At 42.2% G+C, this 25,397-nt stretch overlaps 1 protein-coding gene across 2 annotated transcripts; it reads right to left on the reverse strand.

Annotated features, from left to right (window-relative positions):
• Positions 1 to 644: 644 nt before the first annotated feature.
• Positions 645 to 24,963, reverse strand: cfap57 (cilia and flagella associated protein 57). Of its 2 annotated transcripts, XM_017703396.2 has the most exons (23): positions 24,866 to 24,963; positions 24,468 to 24,634; positions 23,284 to 23,594; positions 22,444 to 22,700; positions 21,678 to 21,849; positions 21,394 to 21,546; positions 20,344 to 20,483; positions 18,761 to 18,926; positions 17,110 to 17,223; positions 15,569 to 15,781; positions 15,069 to 15,242; positions 14,828 to 14,989; positions 14,123 to 14,278; positions 13,091 to 13,184; positions 11,599 to 11,789; positions 9,340 to 9,513; positions 8,253 to 8,411; positions 6,269 to 6,412; positions 5,421 to 5,537; positions 4,323 to 4,457; positions 4,083 to 4,235; positions 2,560 to 2,695; positions 646 to 1,974 (listed from the first exon to the last, which is right to left on the reverse strand). In XM_017703396.2, exons 2-23 carry the CDS (start codon positions 24,622 to 24,624, stop codon positions 1,805 to 1,807), a joined length of 3,648 nt encoding a protein of 1,215 aa, XP_017558885.1. In that variant the 5' UTR covers positions 24,625 to 24,634; positions 24,866 to 24,963; the 3' UTR covers positions 646 to 1,804. The 2 variants fall into 2 exon arrangements, with proteins under 2 accessions (XP_037399238.1, XP_017558885.1); XM_037543341.1 differs by lacking the exon at positions 5,421 to 5,537 and having other exon boundaries at positions 645 to 1,974.
• Positions 24,964 to 25,397: the final 434 nt, after the last annotated feature.

Consider the following 25,397-nt stretch of genomic DNA (forward strand, 5'->3'; position numbering starts at 1 on the left):
TACTCAAACAATACACAGTACAAAGTACTTACTTTTAAATGTTCTTCAGTAAAGTAGTGTGTTCTTTAACAATCTGACATTCATCTTCATGTCTTTATTTTAGGAAACGGGTAAAATTTCACTCCTTATCCAAACTACCGGGATAATAAATCTGGTATCTGATTTGTGAACACTCCACAGAAGATCACAGCATTTTCTGAAAGCTGAGTTCTTAAAGACTGTGGCTCTGTCTAAAAGACAGGAGGCTGAGCTGGAGGTGGCGGAGATGAAGATGCTGAGATTTTCGCTGGGAGTGACGAGGCTGGACAAGATTAGAAACGAGCAGATCAGAGGGACGGTGAAGGTGGAGCAGTTTGGAGATAAAGCCAGAGAGGCCAGGTTGAGATGGTTTGGACATGTGTTGAGGAGGAATAGGGGATATATTGGGCAAAGAATGTTGGAGATGGAGCTGCCGGGTAGAAGGAGAAGAGGTAGACCTCAGAATGTAGGAGAGTAACAACTATATTTTACTATTAAACTATATAAAAGTACAAATACTGGAGAAAAAGTATTTAAAGCTACACTATGTAACATTTAGGGATTTGGAGACCTCTCTGGTGGAAATGTGTAATTGCATGCAAGGTGCTGAAGAACATTTTGCAATGACTTCCCCAAGCAGGCGAGTCTGATGACTGTGTGTGGAAAGAGTATTCAAAAAGAGCTCGTTGTGGCCTGAAACACCTCCAACTCAACACCTTTTGACCTTTTAAATGATTATTTCAGGATTTACAGGGTGACTTGTAAGAGCGCACGCACCATATTTTAGCCTATTTTACTTCTTCAGACGCTGTAATGCTACTCTTTGCTCAGATATTAGAACAAAACAGGACAAAGTCGGTATTAAACTAGCTTGTATTTAAATATATATCTACACACTTCATTGTGCTCAAACGTAGAATTCCCTCATATTCTCATATTCACTCACTGGCCACTGCATTAGGTTCATCTGCCTTGTATCTTGTATCCGTTTTTCAGGTACACTTACCATATCGCTGTTGTCAGAAGAAAACGTTTACAGGAGAAGGAAAAAAACCACTGTACTTTTAATGTAAGTCAATGGAACCAGACATTTTCCCAAGTTGTTTTGGGCCGTTTATTTTGGTCCATTCTTCATGAAATGTACAGACAATGTAAAGAACAACAGGCATTTTGTAATTATGTCAAAAACTGGAAAAATGATAAAAATGGTGATATGAGGTTTTCTTCCAACAGCAGCGATGTACATACAGATAGTAGTCCATCTGCATAATTTGGCAGCCCCCTATACCCTGTTCATCAGTGATCAGGACCCCCACAGCACCACCACTGAGCAGATAACATGAGGGGTGGATCACTGTCAGCAAAGAAACAGATACAAAGTGCACCTATAGAGTACGTGAACCTGAAAAAGTGGACACTGAGTGAAGATACAAGGCAGGTGTATCTAATAAAGTGGCCAGTGAGTTGTAATAGGGCTGTCCAGTTGCAGTCCTACAGGGCCTCCAGTACAATCTGTTGATTTCCAAGCTCAAACGCTATTAATTCAACTCAGCAGTTTGTTACCAGGTTTATTAGATGTATTAAAGCAAGGAATTCACGACACTGTGCTGGACACGCCCTCCAGGATCAGAACTGGACACCCTTGATATAAATCATACCTGCACATTTGTCATCGTCGTTCATTACAGCCAACATTAAAAGAAAAACCCCTGTAATGCAGCAGTATGTAAAACAGAAATGAGACAGAATATGTGGCCCTCATAGTTTGGCGTGGGCTCAGTGGTGTTCACGCGGTCAAGGCTGGTAGTTTGGTGCTGGCTGAAGGGGTGGGCGGCGTGAGAGTTCGGCTCTGACCCTGCACCTCCTGTCTGAGCCTCTGGAGCTCCAGGCGCTGCAGCTGGATAATCCGCTCGGCCTCCTCCTCCAGCCGCGTCGCTGTTCCTGCTGAGGCCGTCACTGTGGTGAGAAATAAAGGTGGAAAAATGTCAAGTGAGTTATTATACGAGTGATAAGCTGCCTGTTTTGCTGGTCCTGGTACTGTTGTAAGGATTTTTTTCCTCTATGATACATTGAACACCTACAGCCTTTTAATGAATTCGTTCATGCCCAATTTCTAATCTTTCCGACCTGCGCCTTTAAGACTCGTGTAAATTTGAATATGTATGATATATGTAATTAGCTCTGTTTTGATTGGCTGCTCTGTTTTATGTCTCATTCCAAAAGCAGGGGCTGAAACACTACCTATAACTTCTGTGTGAGGAGGTGGAGCTAAACTATTGAGTGAATATATATATATATATATATATATATATATATATATATGTGTGTGTGTGTGTGTGTGTGTGTGTGTGTGTGTGTGTGTGTATATATATTGAAGTCCCTGTTGTCCCTGAGTAATAAGGTTTAGCATGTAATAAGCCTGGAATGTTAAGGGTTTAAAGAGAACACATCATGAACGTGTCTGGAGCAGCAAGTCTGATTTGAATGGGTTAAAGACCCTGACCACTGTCCCCAAGACTTTTCTCGTCTTGTCTGGCTTACTTCTGATGTCTCTGTTGCTCTTGGGCTTGTTCTTCTTATTGAGGCCTACTTGGATCTCGTAGTCATGGACCTGTGCTCTGACAACCATCAGCTCCTTCCGCAAATCATTGATTTCCTTAATCAGAAAGACATTCTCCTACACACAAGCAAAACACAGCAGTGTTCTATTTTAGGCAGTCCAGGTAACAAGCACAGCGTTCACTGATTTGATTTGATTTGTGAAGAGCCGATTTAATTGCGTGCACTAATCTGTAGTGGGTGAGCCACGGCTTTGACATGAAAACAAACGAAGAATACAAAGAACTTCACAAGATGTGAAATGAGTGATAATCTAAATAAAGTATGTAATTACATGTAGTACTGTGCGGAAGTCTTAGACCACCCCTCATTTATTTACTTTCCTGTCAAAATGGCCATTCGGTACAAGGTGCGAATTTTTCAGGAGATATTTCTGAGGAAATTAGATATGAGATAATGCATTTGCATAAGGAAGGGTGAAGTCAAAAGAAAATAAGTGGGGGAAAAAAACAGGAGCTTCCAAAACTAAAGTTAAAAACATGACTCTTAACAACCACCTGGAAGACCTAGTAGACACCGAAACTCAGATAAACGGCACTTAAAGCTATAATCTTTGAGATGGAAGGAGAACATCAAGCTGCTTCAAATCTGAAAACATCCACAGGTGTTTCAGTCCATCCTTCCACTGTGAGAAGACCACTCAGCCCTATGGGTCTGAAAGGACGTGTAGCTGATCAAGAAGCTATCACTGAAACTGGATATTTGAGCTGTGGAGTAAGGTTTTAGGGCCTGCTGAGTCTACGTAGTGTTTGATTACTTGGATTGTGAGAACAAGAAAATGCAACCAACTCCTAGGTCTGAACTACAGATGTGCAGAAAAATAACATTCAAATTTCTTTGAAAAACTGAAAGCAAGTCTCACAAAAAGAATGGAAGCTATAATAAAGACATGGAGTGGACGCCCTTTGTGCCAATTGTAAAGTTTGGTGGAGGGGGAATAATGCTATGGGGCTGTTTTTCAGTGGTTGGCCTAGTGAGTTTGATGTGGAAGAACTTGACTGGCTTCAACCGCGTCAAACACCTTTGGGATGATTTAGAACGGAGATTGTGACTCAGGCCCTTTCGTCCAACGTCAGTGTCTGACCTCACAAATGCTCTTCTGGAAGAATGGAAAAAAATAGGTGTCCCAATACTTTTGTCCATGTAGTATATTTTTTGAGGCGTTTGCATAATTTTCTTTGAAATATCTTATTTTCCTGATGAATAACTTGTACATAATGGCCATTTTTTCAGAAAATGAATAAAGGCTTGTGTCTGATATACTATGTAATTTACCAAGCATGTATTGCAAAAGAATAATAATGTAGACATAAAAAAGTGTAGACTTATACATTAATAAACAATAATAGTAGATTTCTAAGGCTTAACCATCACATCATTAACAAGGCTGTATTTGTGGTTTCTAATTCTGAGTATAAGAAAAAAAAAAGAGAATGCTTCCCTGCCTTCATCATCTTGACCTTGACCGCTTGGTGGACTTCTGTTTCATTGGCCAGTTTCTTTTTCAGAGAGGCCACGTTCTTCTCCAGGTGCTCCCTCTGCCTGCTGTACTCCCTCTGGATGTCCGTGTCCACACCAACACCACCTACCATCTCCACCTGCCACGGTGATCTTGCTTAGTCCAGTATGAATTTACTGAGGTGTGTGTGTGTGTGTGTGTGTGTGTGTGTGTGTGTTTCTCTCACCACATCTGACTGTTGAACATAGCGCTCATAGAGATTTCGGATGCTTTCTTTCAGCTTCTTGGGTTCCTGGATGAACCCCACGCAGTTGTGGAGGTCAGTCTTAAACTTCTGCACCAGGGCCTCCACATCTCTCACCTGAGGAGACAAGGTCAGGCTGGGTGAGGGAGGAGATTAATCACACATTACATTTTCTATTATTTTGCCATTTCAATGAATAAGTGGGAACATGCCAAAGTTTGAAAAACATGAGCAGTCAGGACACCTCAAAACTCCTACATCGTACATTCACTGACTGGCTGGCCACGGTGGTAGTGCCTAATGGAGCCACTATACAGTTGTACAGTTACAGCCTGTACCCTCTATTCATTCATCATTGGTCAGTTTCTGACCGCAGACATTATTTGTGTGGTGGACCACTGTCAGCACACTGACTGGAAGTACAGCACTGTGCAAAAGACAGAGGCCACACACTCCAAGCAGCCATTCATGACAAGCCATTCATTTTTCAGCATTGAAAAGTGGAAAATATATATACTTAACAGAAAAATACAAGGAACAACATAATATAATATAATAATATAATATATTGTTCAGTATTTTGCGTCTATTCTCTACCTTTATTGCAGCTTCTGTTGTTTTCATGAGAATTATTCAAAAATATTTCAGGAACATTTTTCCACACCTTCAAAGTTCAGTCTTAAAATTTGGCTGAATTTTCTGCTGTTGTTTGAACGTTTTTAGTATTGTTTATCTGAAGGGGTCAGTTTTGATGGTCTTGCACGGTTGTTAGGGTCCCATATTCTCTGCATCCTTCACTTTTGGACATTTTACACACTTTCCTGTTAAATGCTTTCTCCGTCATGCCATGTCTGACACAACAAATGTGCTTTTCATTGACTTACTCAAACTCATTCCTTTATAATATTATACATTTTTTTATAATATTAATCATTTCGAATATTTTACATTTTGCCCAATTTTATGTGAAATGCTTTCTCCGCCATGCTAAAAAAAATGAACCTGGAATTAACGGCTAAATGAAGTAAGTGAAAGGGTGGATGGATTTCCCAAAGCACAGTGTACAGTAGCAAAACTAACCCTCTGCATTTCTTTGTGCATCTCTTTATCAGTGGCTTTCAGTTTCAGCTTCAGATTAGCAATGGTCAGCTCCAGCTGAGTGTTCTTCTTGTGGAACTGATCCAGTTCTCCCTCCATCTGACGAAAAACGGCATCTTTTGATTAGCAGTAAGCAATGTGATATTCGTTTAGTGACATTAATCGCAGATTGGAATGTGATATGCCGTCAATGGTAGTTCTTACAGAGACATAGGAACTTCAAATACAGTCCCTGAAGTCTCTTAAACATTATGTATGTAGTGTTATTGTCACAAAACTCATGTATTTCTTAACCCCTCAAAAGACCACGGGCCTGCCGGCGGGCCCGACGTTTTATCACACACTTCTACAGGGAGATTCACTCGAAAGAGGCCCCAAATATTCTGTTGTAACACCCGGTAGGATGAAACAATCTGAACCAAACAAAAACCCTGCATACCTTCATGTACAGTATGTGTAATCAACTGCATTACATGTGATCTACATTTTCTGCCAGACACTTTTTGACACGGCGCTCCATGTTCTGGAATGTATCGGCAAGCATTAGAGAGGTTAAACGTTGCGATGGCTGTCCGGCACCTACCTCATCGCTCCGACGCAGGGGTATCTCAGCTTGTTCGAAGCTCCATATACTGAGGAGCACATTGCATGTTGTTTCGTTCAGATTGCTTTGTCCTAGAGAGAGTTATAACAGAATATTCGGGGCCTCTTTCGAATGAATCGCCCTGTATAAACTAAGAACATGTCCTGCAGTTGCTGAATAATAAGCCTTGGCATGCAAGAAGCCTGGGATTTTAAAGCAGGCCACCTGTAGGACTACATTTTCCCACCTCTTGGATCTGCCCCTTCAGCTCTTTGATGTCATTCTCTCTCGGCTCGATTTTCGACTTCAGGTCTTTGACTGTGTAGTCCAGCACAAACTTGAACTTCTCCAGTTCCTGGTTCTTCTTCTTTAGATCATAAATGAGCTTGTCCTGCAGGAATGGAATGGAGAATAATCTCATCTATTGCTCAGCTCAGTCTGTCCTGAATGGTTTATAGTGTTACACCATGGAACCACGACCTTCAGTATTTCATCCATATTACACACACACAGCACAGGTTTTCTATTAGAAGTCCTAAACGTGACGGCGTTTTATCTCGCGAAACCATAAATATAATCCATCTGTTGATTTGTGAGCAGTCAGAGGAACAAACCAGAGCAGCGTCCAGAATACCATTACACTCTGTGCTTAAAGGACGAGTGTAGTGTAAAAATAAAGGTCACACAGTTTTGCCCCTGAAGTAGCCAATCAGACAAAAGGACATGCACAATTCAGTGCTTGAGGTCACTACTGTTGTTGCTACGGTTTTAAGCAATGCGACGTAGTTTATGTCCGTGTTTACGGTATGTAATGCAATGTCAGGAATTACTTGAGGAAACAGTTATGTAGATTAGGGCTAATAAGCCATTTTGAGAACTGAATTAATGATTCATTGATAATAGATTTTTTTTCATCACTAAAAATACATACTAATTGTTAAAAATGAGGTTTAAATGAGATATGAGTAAGCACATGCTTTTTATTGACTTACTCACTCTTCCCTTTATCGTTAACCCTATCGCTGTCTTTAAATATGTATATCGTTATTGTAAAGCGAGAAAAATGAGTTTGTTGCCCTGAGGCAACATTGTGCAATAGAGGGTTAAATAAATGGAGTCACACTGGCTAAATGAAAAATAAAAAGCGTGGCTTGGGTTACATTTCAGCTCCGAGGTTAACAGGTGGCCGCTTCCAAACATGTTTTGGCTGATTATGAATAAGAGGAATATTTGGTTTTCTGGTCCACCAGGTCTTGCATGGTTGTTAGGAGTCCCATTTTCTCTGTATTAAAGCCACAGATATTTTACAGCTAAATATATTGTATCTATGACCGTTTCTGATTGTGCCAGATGGTGGTGACAAAGCCTATCTGCCTACTGGCCTGTTCACAGTCCAAGTTTTACAGGCCATAAAAATTTTAGCAGAATGGGCTGTTAACCAGGGTCTTGGAGTCACACTGCCTAGAACGCTGCTACTGATTCATGAATGCAGTTTGCACCTTCTTCACCTATTTTCATACGTTTCACATATTCTATCTCTGCATGACTTGACCAAAGCGTAACGTCTTGGTTTGCACTTGGAGCTAATGTTCACAAGTTGCCACTTTCAAAAACATGTTTTGGCTGATTTGTAAGAGAGATATTTCCCTTTTCTGCTAAATGTACACTAAAATGTGCACCTTTCAGACTTGATGTCTATATGGAAAAAAAAAGCAACAACTTTTGTTGTCATAAAATTACTGTCAACACTATGAAGCAAATTCTGGTCACTGCTTTTTGAACATAAGGCGTTATTTTTTGGCAGTTTGTTCTTTATACTTTACAGCTTTCCACATTATCATGAAATCCTCTACTGCTCTGTTATTCATCAAAAGTCATTGATTTTTATGGACTCCTACCAATTGTTTGAAAGCTCTAGAATATAAGCACCGTATTAGAAAATGTAGGTATGTAGGTGCGTTTACAGGCACTTGATAATCCAATCATAATCGGATTCCTGTAGTTATCTGATTATTCAAATGGTCGTGTAAACAGGTCACTCTGATCTAAAGTCACTTACAAACTTCTAGAGGTTGTGATATCTATTCAGCTCTGTAGCAGCTCTGTGATGTTCTAGCCACAGAATTTTTCTTTAAACTGAATCGAATCTTGACCGTGAGCTGGTTCAGCGATTTGTGCTCCTCTATGTTCCTCAAGGAGTATTCGTCCTTGTGGTGTCTGTACCAGCCCACCTTGTCCTGGATGGTCAGATGGCTCTCCTGGATCCCCCTCTTCAGGCCCAGGATGTCCTTCTCCAGTGACTTGATGAACGCCAGCAGCTTCTGCTGCTCCACCTTCAGCTTCTCGATCTCCACATTTCGGTCATCGATCTCCCTCTGCAGGCTGCTGAACTAAACCAGCGCAACACGTACACATTTAGTTCACAGTGGAAGAAGCACAGAGCCGTACGTCATGTCAGAACAAACAAAAGCTCAAGACATAAAGGCCCAGTCCCATTTCTTCGTTTTACCCCTATGCCTTGTTTTCGAGTGTCACCCTAACCCTTTGGAACTTGGAACAAAGGGTAGTGGTTAAAATCTTCCCTATGAAATGCGACCCTATAAGTCACTTCATTAACAGCTACTAGTGCTGCTCTGTAGACGACCCTGCCAGTCTGCAGTGACCGCAGAGGAGGGGAAAGTCCAGCTCCTCACTGCATCACATGCCTTCAAAGAGGGATATAAGACAATTATTTATTTATTGCCCACCACAAATTCTTTGGTGATATGAAGCTATAGTCAGAAATTCGCCAGCGTCTTCCTGTTTCACCTTAAACGGTGCAGCAGTTACATTCTGGGGCTTCAGGCGTCAGAACTGCTGGACTATTTAAGGTGGAACGGGAAAGTTAGAGAGCTACCTACCAAGACATTAACATGCTATTAGCAATTTTTTTATGCTTGTTATGAAGAAAAACGACCAGAATCCACTGAAATGACCTTAAACTAAGATAAAACGGTGGTTATTGTAACTTTTAACTGAGAAAATTCTCACATTGGTGGGTTTCTTTGGTCGCCCACACAGCCATCTCGCCGTTCTTTCTTTTTTTCTCGTAACACTCTGTTTGGAAACCTCCATTTGGAGGGGCATGTAGCCCTAACACTTTGCCCTACCCCTCTATCTCAACGAAAACTGGGACATCCTACCCCTAGACGTGAATGCGCAAAATACAGAGGGCTAAGAGGTAGGGGCGAGGGGTCAAATGGGACTGGGCCCTAATGTGTTTCAGTAGAGCAGGTCAGAGCCCATATTGGGAAGAAACACAACAGTGAGGCTACAGACCTTCTTCTTCATGACACCTGTCTCTCCCTTGAGCCTCAGGTTGGTCTCCTTCTCTTCCCGTAGCTTGCGCTCGTATTTGACACGGATGTCTTGGAGCTCGCGGTCGGTGTCTTCCTCCATCTGCTTCGTCATCTCCTCAAATTCCCGCACCTGCTGCCACGATTCGTCCTGACACTGGAGTGAGGAGATGATGAACAATGCAGTGCTAAAATTAATTCAAGGCTCCAATCAGAAATTGTTCATCAGGCCCAACAATCGAAAGCATGCAGTTTTGGTGCTGTAGATACATTTTAAACAAAAAAAGATGCTAGAAGTCCTAGAAAGTACATTGTCATCACGGTACCCTTTCTGTACCTGTACTTCTGACAGCATGAACTTTTGCCCCTTATTAAGTCACGTCACAGCTGTCGAAGCAAAACCTTGTATTTCCAAAAAGGTAACTTTACAGTAGAAGGCAGATACATACTTTACGTTTAATGTAAGTCAAAGGAACCAGACTTTTTTCCCATAAATTTTGGGCAGTTTCGTTTGGTCCATTCAGTATAAAATGTACATACGATGTAAAGGACACCTGGCATTTTATGTAAAAAATTTTTTAAATTATATAGCTGCTCTCGGAACAAAACCTCGTATATCCAAAATAATTACTTTATAGGAGATCAATCTATACTTTACTTTTAATGTAAGTCAAGGTAACCAGACTTACATGTTTTGTTGTCATAAAATGTGAATTTTGGTCACTGCTTTTTGAATATAATGCACTCTAGATATTAGCTTTTGTTCTTTATACTTTACAGCTTTCTACATTATCATGAAATCCTGTACAGCGCTGTTATTCATCAAACATATATTTTTTATGGACTTCTACCAATAGTTTAAAAGCTCTAGAATATAAGCACCGTATTAGAAAATGTAGGTATGTGCGACACAATTATGCTTATATTCCAATAACAATAGGTGCTTTAATAATCAGGCCATCATCGGATTTCTGCAGTTATCTGATTATTCAAATGATGTAAACAGACTTTCTTAGATCAGAGTGAGGTCTAGAAATCCGGTTAGGAAATCTGATAAAGAGGCTGGGTTTTAGCTCAGTGCTGTGAGCTCTTACTCTGATTTCTTTCGGATTTCTCAGTCTGAGCAGCGCGAGAACAGACCGCGGTATTGGAAATGAGCGAGCAGCCTCGCTGTGAGACGCAGCAAACACTTTTGGAGCGACACTGATAGCAATACATGCTCGATGAAACGAAGTATTCCAATAATCTTCATCTTCTAGAGGATGTATGTTCGTATTTTCAGGTAAAGTGGTGTGACGTTTTAATAAAAAGCATGAAGTTTTACATTACGTCTCCTCTGTGAGTTCATTGGCTGGATGTAAAGCAGAAATCTGATTACTGTCTGACTCTTGTAGACCTGGAGTTCCCCCTTTATCTGATTATTCAAGTGCATGTAAACGTGTTGATCGGATTACAGACAAAATCTGATTATCTGCAGGTATCGGGTAATTAAGTGCATGTAAACACTCTCAGTGAGTCAAAACCTTTTTCAAAACCTGTTTATTACACTGCTTATAACACTAAGATTTTGCTAAATATCACCTGTTAATTGTTATTTTTTCCCTAAAAAGAATGAAGTCGTATTTTTAACTATTGATAAAGTGTGGCATACATCAAATACAGCATGCTGTTACACTCTGGCACTGCCACTGGCTGTATACTACTATCACGGAACTGTAAAACACCCGAGAGGACAGGTGAGCCAAATAATAATAAAATAATAAAAGAGATCAATGACTAAACCTGCTATGATGTACGGTTTGGAGACTGTGGCTCTGTCTAAAAGACAGGAGGCTGAGCTGGAGGTGGCGGAGATGAAGATGCTGAGATTTTCGTTGGGAGTGACAAGGATGGACAAGATTAGAAATGAGCAGATCAGAGGGACGGTGAAGGTGGAGCAGTTTGGAGATAAAGCCAGAGAGGCCAGGTTGAGATGGGTTGGACATGTGTTGAGGAGGAATAGTGGATATATTGGTCAAAGAATGTTGGAGATGGAGCTGCCGGGTAGAAGGAGAAGAGGTAGACCTCAGAGAAGGTTTATGGATGTAGTGAAGGTGGACATGGAGATGGTTGGTGTGAAAGTAGAGGAGGCAGTGGATAGGGCAAGATGGAGGCAGATGATCCGCTGTGGCGACCCCTAAAGGGAGCAGCCGAAAGAAGAAGAAGAAGATCAATGACTAAACCTAAGGTGAGAGAGGCTCACCTGGCCCAGCGTGAGGACCTTCTCCTGGATCTTGGCCTCGTAGAACTGCGTGATCTCCTCCAGGGCACGGACTTTGCTGTCCTCCAGCTGCCGCAGCTTCTCCTCATAGCTCTCCTGCATCTGCTGAGACTTCAGCTGCAGCTCTTGGTGCTTCTCATACTCCAGCATCAGCTTCTGGTTGTTGGTGGACTCTGCAAACGCAAGTTCCTGCTAGCCTTAGTAAACAAATAACTAGAGGCTAACTCATGTGAGCTTGGACAGGAGATGCTACGTGTAGTCATCATGAGTGAGAACTAATTCTGTGGCCACAATGGATGAACTGCACACTATCATTACATTATTAAGCTACTCCATGCAATGTTTAAGCAACAGAACACGGGAAAGAGTTTGTTATTATCTACGGCAACTAAATCACAGCCGTGATGTTATAGTGATAACTCGCTCCTCGAGTGCTCTACTGCTTTAATACAGCGGTTAAATAAATACAGTAAGAAATGAATAAACTGGCCGTGAACGCGGCGTTTAATATGTTTTAATGTTCAGTTCCTTCCTCCTAATTACAGCTCCTTAACCAGCAGCTTGTAGCTGCATCAGAATAACGAGCTCCGCCCACTCGCTGCTCAGTCGGCAGCTGTGACAGAAGAACAGCTGAACAACCTGGAATCAGCCAGAAATGAACCCAACACCAGTCGCCAGACGTGTCTGATCTTCAGCGTCGGACCAAATCAGACTGAGCCATAAAACCGAGCCAATATCAGGTTCAGCTCAGTTTGGTCAGTTTTTCCAGATCACTATTAATGTTGTTTTGTTCCAGCCGGTCTGTAAAGCTTCTTACAGCCCGTTTAGTTTGCCGAATGGTGTTGGGTTCATTTCTGGCTGATTCCAGGTTGTTCAGCTGTTCTTCTGTCACAGCTGCCGACTGAAAAGCTGCTCAGTGGTGACGACAGTTTGGGAATTTAGTGTCGTCTCGTCTTCAGAGTCGGACCAAATCGGCTGTGGGTCAGATGTGGTCTTAACAGTGTCCGTTTTCTGTTTGTGGCAAAGTCAGAAGTAAAAATGTTCAAATGGCTCGAGCGTCTCCTACAATGAACTATAATGTAAGAATTAGTTCATTAGTTAATACACTTTATATTTCGAATATAATATGAGTGCTTATTGAGTGTAGCATCACCATTGTCTTTAAAGGGGACCTATTCTACTTTTGTTTTTTTCCCTTTCCTTTAATGTGTTGTAGCTTTTTGTGCATGTAAACATTCGGCAAAGTCACAAAGTTCAGTGTTCCCTCCAGAAGGAGAAACTCTGTCCCACAGAAACCACTTTTCTATGCTGCCTGAAATGCCTTGTTGGAATTCCAGCCCTTTTCCTTGGTTACTACGCTATACCAACCACCGCTGTTGGAACAAAACCTCATATCTCCAAAATGATAACTTTACAGGAGAAGAAAAATAATGTGAAACAGATCATTATTGAACTATGGAGAGCTGTTATGTACCCAGGTCCTGCTGCTCTTTGCTATGTCTCTCCATGACCTCAATCAGAGCCTCGTGGTGCACAACCTCCTGCTTCTCTGTCTCTGTTTTCAACACCTGCAGTGAGATATAGAGCAATGTTCACTTCGGGGAAAACACGTCTTTCAAGCTGGGAACAAAACTATTAACTTCAAGGTTAATACATTTCTCTTACAGGCCACAGCTACATTTTTTACCCGTGTGTGGTGTTCAGGTCTGTCTGACCCATTTTCAAAGTTTACCAAAAAAGAAATGATGATTTATTATTATTTCATTGTTATTCCCTGGCCTTCGATCATTTTCTGTGAAGAACAAATAAAATCACCCGTTTTCAGGGCCTTCACACTGTTCATCCCCCATACATTTATACTACACATGTGGTGTTGGGCTGAACCCGCGGGGAGTAAAATATAGAGGTGCTGTATCCTTCACTCTGTTCTCCTCCTACATGGTCTGCTGTTAGTGTGTGTGTGTGTGTGTGAGGATGGACAACATGGACAGGATCTGCTAAAGGATGTCTGGTAAACATCTGGTACTTTTACAAGGGTGGCACGGTAGCGCTATCGCCTAAAAGCAAGGAGGGCCTGGGTTCGATTCCCCAGCCAGGCGACCAGAGTCCTCTCTGTGTGGAGTTTGCATGTTCTCCCCGTGTCTGCGTGGGTTTCCTCCGGGTTCTCCGGTTTCCTCCCACAGTCCAAAGACATGCAGTTACGCCAATTGGACATGCTAAGTTGCCCCTAGGTGTGCGTGTGATTGTGTATGTCTGTCTGTCTGCCCTGCGATGGACTGGCGACGTGTCCAGGGTGTATCCTGCCTTTTGCCCAATGACTGCTGAGATAGGCTCCAGCACCCCCCTTCTCCCTGAGGGAGAAGCAGCTTAGAAAATGAACGAATGAATGGTATTTTTACATAAACTGTTATTGCTGTATTAAGCTGTACTCAGACCACATCAACACCACACAAGGGTTAAGGTGGTTACACTGTTGAATTATCTGTATGCGTTTCGGAGCTCTTACCTTATTTTCGGTCCTGAGTGACTCCATCTGCTGGGTGAACTTCTCGGTGAGGTCTTTGATCTTCTCGTTGTAGGTCATGTCCTTCAGTCGCAGCTGGTACTCATTCTCCATCTTTAGCTCCTCCACTCTGGTTTTCAGCTCCAGCATGATTTGATTCTGGATAATGACACACAAAATCATCTCATGAGGTTGAAACTGGCAGAAACCTCCATGGTCAGTTTCTTTGTTTGATGTGTCCGTCTCTTTTTCTCAGTGAGGTTCTTCTTGATCAGCTACACATCCTTTCAGACCCGTAGCGCTGAGTGGTCTTCTCACAGTGGAAGGATGGACAGAAACACCTGTGGATGTTTTCAGATCTGAAGCTGCTTGATTTTTTCCTCTCTCTCAGAGATGGAAGCTTTAAGCACTGTTTATCTGATTGGGGCAGTTTTGGTGTCTACCAGCTCTTCCAGGTGGTTGTTAGGAGCCACATTTTCTCTGTAGCTTTTAATGATTTTTTGAACTCCTGTTTTTTGCCTACTTTCCTGTGACTTATGCAAGTGGATTATGTCATATCTAATCTCCTCAGAATTATTTCTAAATGACACTAAATGACATGAATTTTTTTCTTTAAGTTTAATTACATAAAGGGAGGTCATTGCACTTTATAATGATTTCAATCTGAGACTTCTTACATGCAGTATATGGTGTATTACTTATGTTTACTTTTTCCTCCAGATCAGACTTGGTAATGAGGATCTCCTCTGCATAGGTCATTTCTTTGTCTCGTTTCAGCCCCCAACCCTCCTTGTCAATGATTTTCCAGATGAGGAGACATCCATCCTCTGAAACAGTCAGCAGGTACTGGTCATCAAATGTAACAACCATCTGTGGACAGAAGGCAACGTAAGCGCGATGTGATTGATAGAACACAGCAGAACGATAACCTTTTTGACCATATACACACTTTGGTGATGGGAGCAGAATGGGCCTGGTACTCTGTCCATTCTTTTTGCAGGGGTAAAGGGTATTTGATGGCCCTCACGGTCCCAATGGCAGTGCCTGTGAAGAGCGCTCTCCCCGAATGGGTCATGGCGATGGTTGTGTAGAGGACATCGTCTGAAACCACTTCCCTTAGGATCTGATGTAAATAAAAAAGTCTACATTTCATTCCAAAATCACTCAGAACCTAAAGTAAGCTTAAGCAAGTTTCCCCTTATGCCAAAAGTAGATGATCTCACAAGTTTGGTGTTTGGTGTCCAAAGTTTGCTTCTTTAAAGGGTCACTTTGGCCAAGACTAAAGATTTAACCATTACTACATCTGTTGTAAACGTGTCTACTCACCTCCTACTGCCTCAAAGCTCCAGTGCCAAACAAAACAAGCTAATTTCTGACTCCAAACATGTATTGAGTAATTGACTACGTTTGGGGTAGGGGGGTAAATTGTATGATGTCAGTATGTCATGCCTGGCAATCATGGATCTCCTTCAGTGTGCAGTCGCTCCCCACAGCAAATATGGATTTGGTTTCAGGGGACAGGGCCACGCCTGTGTAGCTGCAGGACTTGAGCACGCTCTCGGACTCGCGCTTTCCACTGAGAGTGTTCCACTCGTACACGGCTCCGTCCATCCCACACGAGACCAGGTGGCTGTCGTCTGCGCTCCATGCGATCGACCGCACCTGTGGAGTCAGAAATCAGAGTCGGGCTGTGAAAAAGTCAGAGACCACCCTTCATTTACTTCACTTCCAGTCAAAATGGCCATAAAGTGCAAGCTATTCGCTTTTCAGAAGATATTTTTGAGAATATATAAATAACCCACTTGTATAAGGAGGCTGCAAGTCAAAGGTAAAATAGTGAAAATGCAGGAGATTCCAAAACTACACAAATAATAGGCCTCCTAACAACCACCTGGAAGACCTGGTAGACACCAAAACATCATCAGCCCCTACCAGATAAAAAACACTTAAAGCCTTCATCTCTGAGAGCGAGGAGAAAATCAAGCAGCTTCAGATCCGAAAACATCCACAGGTGTTTCTGTGCATCCTTCCACTGTGAGAAGACCACTCAGCGCTGTGGGTCTGAAAGGACGTGTAGCTGATCAAGAAGAACCTCACTGAGAAAAGGAGACGGACAATGGACTGACCACCCCAGAGTCCAGACCTCAACATCCCTGAATGGGTTTGGGACCACTTGGAATGTGAGAAGCAGAAAATACAAAACCAACTTCTAAGACTGAACTTTTAGAGGCAATGGAAAGTACACACATTCTAGAGGGACACGCTGAATACTAAAAACTGTATATGTTTTCTTTTTTCCCGTCACTGTAAAACAAATAACTTGTACTAATTGGAAATAAAAAAATAATTAAAGTGTGGTCTTTTACACAGTTCCACATATGCATTTTAAAATTGGTTTTAATATATTCCATTTTTAAAAGGTGGTGTATGTTTGGTTTTGCTGTACAGTAATAAGAAAGGTGAGTCATTCATTTCTTAAATGTACCAATTCAGATTTATCATAATACTGGCACCTAGTGAAAACAAATGCATTGAGTTCTCCAGCAGAACTACTGAAGATAGAAGACATTTTATGATGCAGTATTATCAGCCAGCGGTATCAGTAGGGCACTCTACTGCGTCCTACATAGAGTGAGGATGACCTCTTTGTGGGCCAAATGTTTGAACTTTAGATGTTATTAAACTTGAGCAGTGGCAGCTGATTCCTATCAGATGGTCAAATCTGCTGTTGTTGATCTTGCGCTATTTTAGGGGTCAGCCATATGGTACTGATGACTTTCTCAAAAACAGCTGAGCTTTGCTAAATGAGTTGAGGCTTATGTCACCGTGAAACATATGGACGTGCATACAAAAGCCAGAATAGCACTCAGCGCTTACATCTGCTCCAAAACACTGCAGCTACTCTGGTGTATTCGATGGTTTCAGCCAGCTGTTTGGCAGATTGAAATGATGTAAAACTCACTGTAGTACGAGACAGCATTGGGACTAACCTTCCCATTATGGCCCTTCAGGTTCAAGATGCTGTTGAATGTGGTGGTTGAGTAGATGTGGATCACGTTGCCGTTGACAGCGGCGAACATGTGTCCCCCGTGGCTGAAGGCACACTGAAAAGAGACGGAGATTACGTTCAGAGCACACACTCATGCTTTGTTTCACTCATAAAGGCTTCTAGGCCTTCTGTACGCAGTTGTTTCATCATGTGACAACATGGTATTATCTCTGTCCAGGGGGTGGCGCTGCATTGAAATGACTGAAAAAATAACAGGCATTTTTAAATGTTTATATACATTCTGGAATAGGTTACTGTACATCAGCATTTACAGTATATCTAATTTGTATTTTCATGGGGCTCTGGGCTCATGGGGTCAACTGCCTACCTCTGCCTAGTCCAGGGGTCAGCAACATGAGACACTTTTACTGCCCTGTTGCGGCTCCACAGAATTAGATTTTTAGGTAAATGTTAAGTGATTCTCCTTTACAGTAAAATAAAGCTCTGCTGATCATTCAACACAGTTTAACAATAAATGGTCTTGAACTCTGCAGTTAATGTAGAACTGCTAATTCACCCTTTAGCCCTGAAGATCAGCGCAGACTGCTGGTCACCATAGCAACACAGGCAGCTATTAGCTAACGAAAAGACAAAGAGAAAGATTTAAGACGAACATTAACAATTTGGTGACAAATGGACATATTTGTGTTAATACTCATTCCAGCTGGTCTGTTTAATCTGCAAGAAAAGCTATAGCTGAGCTAAAGGTAAAGCAGAGCAATGTGTGTTTGTGTTTATTATTTTTTTTTGCCTATATTAGTACATTAGCACATAATGAGACATGCACTATACTGCCAAAAGTATTCACTCACCCATCCAAATGATTGAATTCAAGTGTTCCAATTACTTCCATGGCCACAGGTGTATAAAACCAAGCACCCAGGCCTGCAGACTGCTTCTACAAACAGATTTGCGCAAGAACAGCGTAGAGAGCTTCATGGAATGGGTTTCCATGGCTGAGCAGCTCCATCCAAGCCTTACAAATGCAATGCAAAGTGTGGAATGCAGTGGTGTAAAGCGCCGCCACTGGACTCTAGAGCAGTGGAGACGTGCTCTCTGGAGTGACCAATCACGCTTCTCCATCTGGAAATCTGATGGATGAGTCTGGGTTTGGCAGTTGCCAGGAGATGGTACTTGTCTGACTGCATTGGGCCGAGTGTAAAGTTTGGCGGAGGGGGGATCATGGTGTGGGGTTGTTTTTCAGGTGTTGGGCTCGGCCTCTTAGTTCCAGTGAAAGGAACTCTTAAAGCTTCAGCACCAAGAGATTTTGGACAATTTCACACTCCCAACTTTGTGGGAACAGTTTGGGGACGGCCCCTTCCTGCTCCAACATGACTGCGCACCAGTGCACAAAGCAGGTCCATAAAGACACGGATGAGCCAGTTTGGTGTGGAAGAACTTGACTGGCTTGCACAGAGTCCTGACCTCAACCCTCAATTTACTTTATCTGGCCATCCCATTCTAAACGTTCTAGCTACGCCCCTGCTATGGACGTGTGGAGCATTTTATACATTTTCAAGAACCTCAGTACAGGTAGTTTGCATGAAAAGACATGGACACGAGAGACAGACAATCGACTAGGCAGAGCGAACCTCTCGGCAGCCGCGCACGGTGAACTCCTTGAAGGTTCGGATGTCATCGGTGAGCAGATTCATGAGCCGGATCTTGTCGGAGAAGCCCACGACGATGAAGAGTCCAGAGGGGTGGAGGGCCACGCTGTACAACTCCTCCTGGAACTCCTTGTACAGCTCCAGAGCACTGCAAAGCAACAAATCTCCATTCAGCCTCAACTACAGCCGCCCCAATACTTTTAATCGCAATTTATACGATTAATCGCAATTTATACGATTAATCGCAATTTATACTCTGAACACTTTCTTCACAATTTACACTACACAATTTAACAACATTTTCATTACTAGATTTTTCCATAGTGATTCAATTTGAAGAAAGAAATGATTTTGTTATTCATGTTTTACATTGAAACAAATAGCAAAAGTCACAATTGCAGAATGGAATTAACTGCATATCTACTTATATGATCAACTGTGTTGGCGATGTATAGAACCGTTACACACAATTACACTAAAACAGTATTGAAAAAAATTGTAGTCACTAGGCAAAATCATAACACTTCAAGACATTTGCACTATACATCTCAGTATAAGGTGAAACAAACACAATACACCTGTAAGGCCATTTAAAATGCACTGATTTGAACTGACAAATACCCAGCTTTAAAAAAATGAAAATGTATGTTCGGCTTAGTGAGCTAGGTGATCTAGCTGACTGAAAATTCTTCACAAGGGTGAGCTTAGCACACAAAATCCATTTGAAAGAGAGGAAACCCACACCAGCAGGATCTTTAGTTACAAATGTAATATATGAAGTACAATTACTTACTGGTAGAAACTGTGTGTATATGAAGTTCATATTTTGTTTAAACTAGGTATGTGATGAACAGCTGAGCAGACAACTAACAGGCTAACAGGCTCCTCCAATAATATTCAGTTAGGGTTTACTGAAGAATTTACTGTAAATCGCAACAAAAATGAAGAATATGCCACTTGAATGTCTGTTTACAAGCCTAAAATGCTTAAAACATCTGCATTTAAGAAGACTGGCAATAACATTACACTGAAAACCCCATAGAAGTGCTGGTAGAAAAAAGCATTACTGTAGCGGTGGCACTCAAAGATGTAAATTATCTCAAAATGCATTCACACTGCCCACCCCTAGTAATAACTCTAGACTTATAAAGCTTAATCAGCCTCTTTGTCTCTTTTTGTGTGAATTATAAAGCTGCATCTGAGCATAATGGCCTCAGCTTGGAGCTCTGAAGCTGATGATTGGTTACTCTACTGCCAGCAGAAGGTCCCTCACTGCTCTGCCACACATAAGAGAACAGACTTTAAATTAAACGCATCACTTCTCTCACTAGCTGAACCTTAAGATTTATTAACTCTCTAAGCACTCCACTCAAATGAAATACCACCAGAAAATGAGATGCCATGCTTCTAGCCAGCGGACAAAAATGAACGGCCAGAAATGAAACAGTGGAGGAACTCTCTGAGAGAACTTAAGCTGGCAATCTGCTTCTTTTTGCAGTTACTCTTTGCAGCATTCTGTGGCAGGAAAAACTGGATACCCTGCATCTAAGACCAGCCGTTCTTACTTGGTTTCAAAGTTCCAGATGCGCACAGAGTGGTCCAGCGAGCAGGTGGCGATGAGAGGTTTGCGCATGCAGATAGACAGACCTGTGATGACGCTCGAGTGGAAGGAGTGGGACAGGAACTCAAACTGGGCCTGTTCACCCTGAAAACGTATGAGGGGAGCAATGCATTACTACATTTATAAGCATTCATACATGTATAAGTGTCCATGGTGAAATTATTACTTTAAGTCACACGCAATGAAAGTCATGGCCTTAATATAATTAACAATATAAACCAAGACATGTTTAGTGTCCATATTTAGCTTCTTAAGTTTAGCTACAAGGACAACATGGCTAAGAAACACTGGAACTCAACAGTCACCTCAAAAGTTCTCTCAACTCGCTGCAACTGCGTCCAGGTCTTCACTAAGATTGTTAATGTGGCTTAGGACACAGACCTATTGTTATAACTGAACTGAGCTGTGACCAAACCATCAAACAGTAACGGAAACCCTTCATCTCAAAGACCACTCACTGCAGGATGACTTACTGTGAACTATAAAATGAACATCTGTTCATAAGTTCAGGATTTATGAATAGAAACAACAGAAAGTGAATGTAAACTGTAGTGACCAGTCGAATTTTAGCACAAAACCTGTTGTCTTAAATGGCTGCCCACTGTTTTGGAAGTTCACAGTACATCATACTATATCCTGAACCACAGTGCACAACCTTAAAGAAGAGCTGGATGTGTTTTGAACACGTTTCGAATGTTTACGGAGCAGATTTCGGTGACTTCTAGTGTTTGTTAGGTGCATTAAACTTGCAGCTCCAGCGCTAAACCTACAGACAAACATATCTTGGCTGACCATCTACACCAGGAGTAAGAGGAATATTGAATAACTATAATTGTCTTAAGTGAATATAATCCAGTAATTTAATCATTCTTAAAAGGTACAAATCCTTATTTGGTGGATTTCTTTACTGGAAGACATGAGTTTCCTTGAAAGGTCAAACTGAAATCAACAAGTTTGACCCAATCCTAAGAGGCCTTGGCCACTTGGTCAGCACCTTGCTCATCTCAGCTGAAGAGAGGGTGATGTGGTAGAGCTGGCCTCGGTCAGTGCTGGTGGCCAGTGTTTCCTCTGAAGGGCTGATGCACAGGGTGGTGATCTCCTGCTGCTCCGCCTGACTCGGCTCATTACTGCAAGGGTCTGGGGGGATCTGGAGATCAAAGCAGAGCGAAAATGAAAAATGACACTAACAAATCTGAAGCCAGCTCGGCCATCGTTTACTCTGATCGCTTCAATTTGGTTCTTCATTGAGCAAATGATTGGAAAAACGGACACAGCCACCTTTATTTCCCTGGTTCTCCTGTAGTTGTCCTTCTCCTCTGTTTTCTCGAAGAGGCACACAGTGCCTGGGCCAGCAGAGCAGGCGAAGCCTTTAGAGTAGGCTGTGATGGCTGTCACCCGCGGCAATGAGGCAGGCACAGAGGGGGCGTCCTCCGACTTCTTCTCCGTACGTCTGTCAGGAAAGAGATCAGGACACAATAGAGTGAGAAAGGGAAAAACACAGCTAATTAAAGGTGACATACGGCCACGTTGGGCATCAGAGAGCTGTACAGCTTCACACAGGACAGAAACGTTAGTCGTATTAGTCGGTAGTATTTATATACACATTTTATTCCTCACCTAAATGAACTCAATCAGCCAACACACCTGAATATACTGTACTCTGGAGCTATGGTAGCTATTAGAATTGGGCTCACGTCATGACAAAATCACCACACCCATCACTTCAAACCATACGCATTTGTTTAGCACAGTCAGGTAGACCTGCTGATATGGTTTCTGATTCTGTTCACTCTTAAAAAAGATGGTTCTTTAAGGGTCAAGAAAATGGTTCTATATAGAACCATGAATCCTCAAAGAACACCCTTTTCATGATAAAAGGGTTCTTTGCACTGTGAAAGTGTTCAAAAGATTAACGGAGAAGGTGCTATAGATGGTTCTATACAGGATCCTGGTTCTATATAGCACCAAGAAGGGTCCCACTGTTACTACAAGCCAAAAAAACTTTTTTTGGTGCTATGAAGAGCCCTTTTTGCAAAGATTGTACCTCTCAGCCTCCTGTGTGGACGCCTTGCTGGTCACGCTCATCTCCCAGCGTAGGTCACCTGACTCGAACACCAGCAGCCGGCCCGTCTCGGTTCCAGCGATGACCCGCTCCTCGGACATCCAGGCGTGAGACAGAATGTTCTGCGTCTCCTTTACAGCATTGGACTGCTTCAAGGCCCCCTCGGCATAGCGGAAAAGCTTGAACACACCGTTACCGCTTACACATATCTGTGTGTTGTCCTGAGGGTTAAAGCTGACCTGTGAATGAGAAAGAATTCTGAGTAAACACTGGACATTTTCACCGAGAATACAGCGACTGAAACTGGTCAGTGTCTGTGAAAGAGAACTGAATGAAAGCTATGAAATGATGGTATGAATGCCTAGAACACGCAGTACTGGAACGGCAAGGCCAGTTCATTTGTATTTACTATACAATGAAGACTCTGGGCGAGTGAACATAAGACGATACGTCAGAGCTTCTGCCTTTATTTCCTGGTATTTACATCACAGCTGATGTAAAGTGGAACCCTTTTTGGTGGTATGTAGAACCCTTTTCAAAAAGATCCTATATAAAACCATCTTCGGCACATTCTCCATCAATCTGAAGAGCCATTTCACCGTGCATGCCAATGGTTCTTTAAGTGTCCATGGTTCTATAGAGAGCCAATGTCTTGTTTTTAAGAGTGTAGATCTGAAATTTCATTGCATTGGACATAATATGAATATTATTAATTTATATATTCATATATATAAAATATTAATATAAGATGCTGCTTAAACCCAGATGCAGATGTTTCACCAAACCATCATGTTTATATGTTCTGGGATTTTTTTAACCTACCTGAGATATGGGGCCAGTGCTTGTGGTCTTCACAGTGGCCATCACCTTGTGTTTCTCCCAGACCCAGTAGAACAGGGTCCACTCGGGGCCTCCGGCCTGGCCTAGGAGGTACTTAGAGTCAGGAGAGAAGGCCATGCAGACGAACTCCTGCACCGCAACTTCCCCCCCGGTCAGCACCTTCCTCTTGCGGCTCTGCTCGTGCTGCAGGTCATAAACAGTGATGGTGCCCTTCTCTCCGCGCTCGGCCACGGCCAGGTAGCGCCGGTTGGCACTGATGGCCAGTGCCTGCATGCTGTGACTCCTCTCTGTGCCTGTGTGGGGTAGATGCAGTACGACATGCAGAATATTTATATAATGGATGGAAAACCATGTTGAATGTCACAGCTAGAGGTAGAGGACGGGAAAAGGAGGCTAGAACCAAAGATCCAAGTATTTTTACCTAAATCTTAATGAAAGAAGTCAAATTAGCTACAAAAAAACTTGAATAAAAAAGTAGCAGTTTTCACTATCTGAGTTCTCCATAGCGTTGTACATCAAGCATCTGTCAGGACAGACACAGATGTTTGCTCGGTTCTTCACAATCTGGAGCCTTGTGTCCTAAAATAAAGCACTAAAGGTGCTCAAGCAACAAAACAGAATCAAATTGGATCAAATGGAAGTGTGAGAAAAGTCTAGGAAATCCCATATGGAAATTTGATATATGGCCATATATCATATATATATATGGCAACCTGTCCAGGGTGTGTCCTGCCTTCCGCCCGATGACCGCTGGGATAGGCTCCAGCACCTCCAGCATATATATATATATATATATATATATATATATATATATATACACGAACCTGAATATACACATATACACAATATACCCCAGTATAGCACTATTCCAACGTACAGTTTTACAGTAATAAGTTATGGATCAAAACTATGAAATGTGCTGTTGTCCACATTCCGTCTGTGTGGTCAGTCTGAGGGGGATAATAAATGAGATGCAGGTTCTCAGGGATATAATACTGATATAGAAATCTTCCAGATTGTGCAGGATAAGGACAGAAGATGTACGAGATGTCAGTCTAACTATATGCCTAAGTACAGATCTGCTAGACTGAAGGTGCAGTAAGATCAGAAAAGGCCCAGGAGGCTGAAGTACACAGACATCAAGCCCGTCTTCTCGGAGCCCTCACCCGGGATGAACCTCTGCCATTTCTGGTCGATGTTATAGCGCACACAGTTGTTTCCTGAAGGGAAGATGACCGTTTGCTCGTCGAAGAAGAGCAGGTTGTTTCTCACTCCCGTCCGCAGACCGAAAATGTGGTGGGACTGCGCCACCACCGCGGCCATGCCTCAGAACCTGCGCCAGCAAAGACAAATGACAGGAACTTAATGAAGCATTTAGAGGTTTTTAGGAGCTGAGAGTGACCTCGACGGCAGCACGACGTCACGCTAACGTTAACATAGCTCCGCTTGGTCTGTGAAAAAGACGACAAAAGTCACCGACAGCTCTCATTAACGACAGCTAAACACACAGGTAAGCATGTCAAACTGTTGCTTTTTTATATTGAAACGCATAAAACACATTTACCTCGACAAACTATCCCTTTATTCAGATGTACAGTGAACAGGCGGTGAAGTTAACTCGCTAGCTAGTCATATAAACAGCAGCCACGGCTTACGGCAACCATGGCAACGCCAAGCCGTCGTGTTACCGTAGCAACAGCAAAGACACAGCGACACATTATTATTATTATTATTATTATTATTATTATTATTATCCATCCATTTTCTAAGCCGCTTCTCCGTCAGGGTCGCGGGGGGTGCTGGAGCTTTCAGTCTTATTATTATTTATTTTATTAACTTAATTTTTTTTATGTATAATTATTCAGATTTTTTAAGCCTTTGTAGTAGCTGTAGATTGACATATTTACGAGCAGGGCTAGGTAGTGACTGTTTAATGACACAGTCGTTATCAGTATACTCAGGGACAGTTTTCACTGATTCGTATTTTTTTAAATAACACGCTTTACTTCTATTGAAATATATGATTTATTATTTTTTTTTTTTATTATCATAACGCGTGGCCTCGATGTGGTAATTTGTGTACTCAGTACAGTAAC

Source organism: Pygocentrus nattereri, chromosome 2, assembly GCF_015220715.1.
Source record: "Pygocentrus nattereri isolate fPygNat1 chromosome 2, fPygNat1.pri, whole genome shotgun sequence".
Classification (NCBI taxonomy): Eukaryota; Metazoa; Chordata; class Actinopteri; order Characiformes; family Serrasalmidae; genus Pygocentrus; species Pygocentrus nattereri.

What these genes read in the sequence shown, in the direction of transcription:
- cfap57 (XM_017703396.2), bottom strand. Translation starts at nt 24,624, where the DNA reads ATGGCCGCGGTGGTGGCGCAGTCCCACCACATTTTCGGTCTGCGGACG. An exon ending in AGTCTGATCTGGAGGAAAAA is followed by an intron (nt 14,279 to 14,827) that starts GTAAACATAAGT and finishes GTCATTATCCAG; the next exon opens with AATCAAATCATGCTGGAGCT. An exon ending in AGGTCCTCACGCTGGGCCAG is followed by an intron (nt 9,514 to 11,598) that starts GTGAGCCTCTCT and finishes TCCTCACTCCAG; the next exon opens with TGTCAGGACGAATCGTGGCA.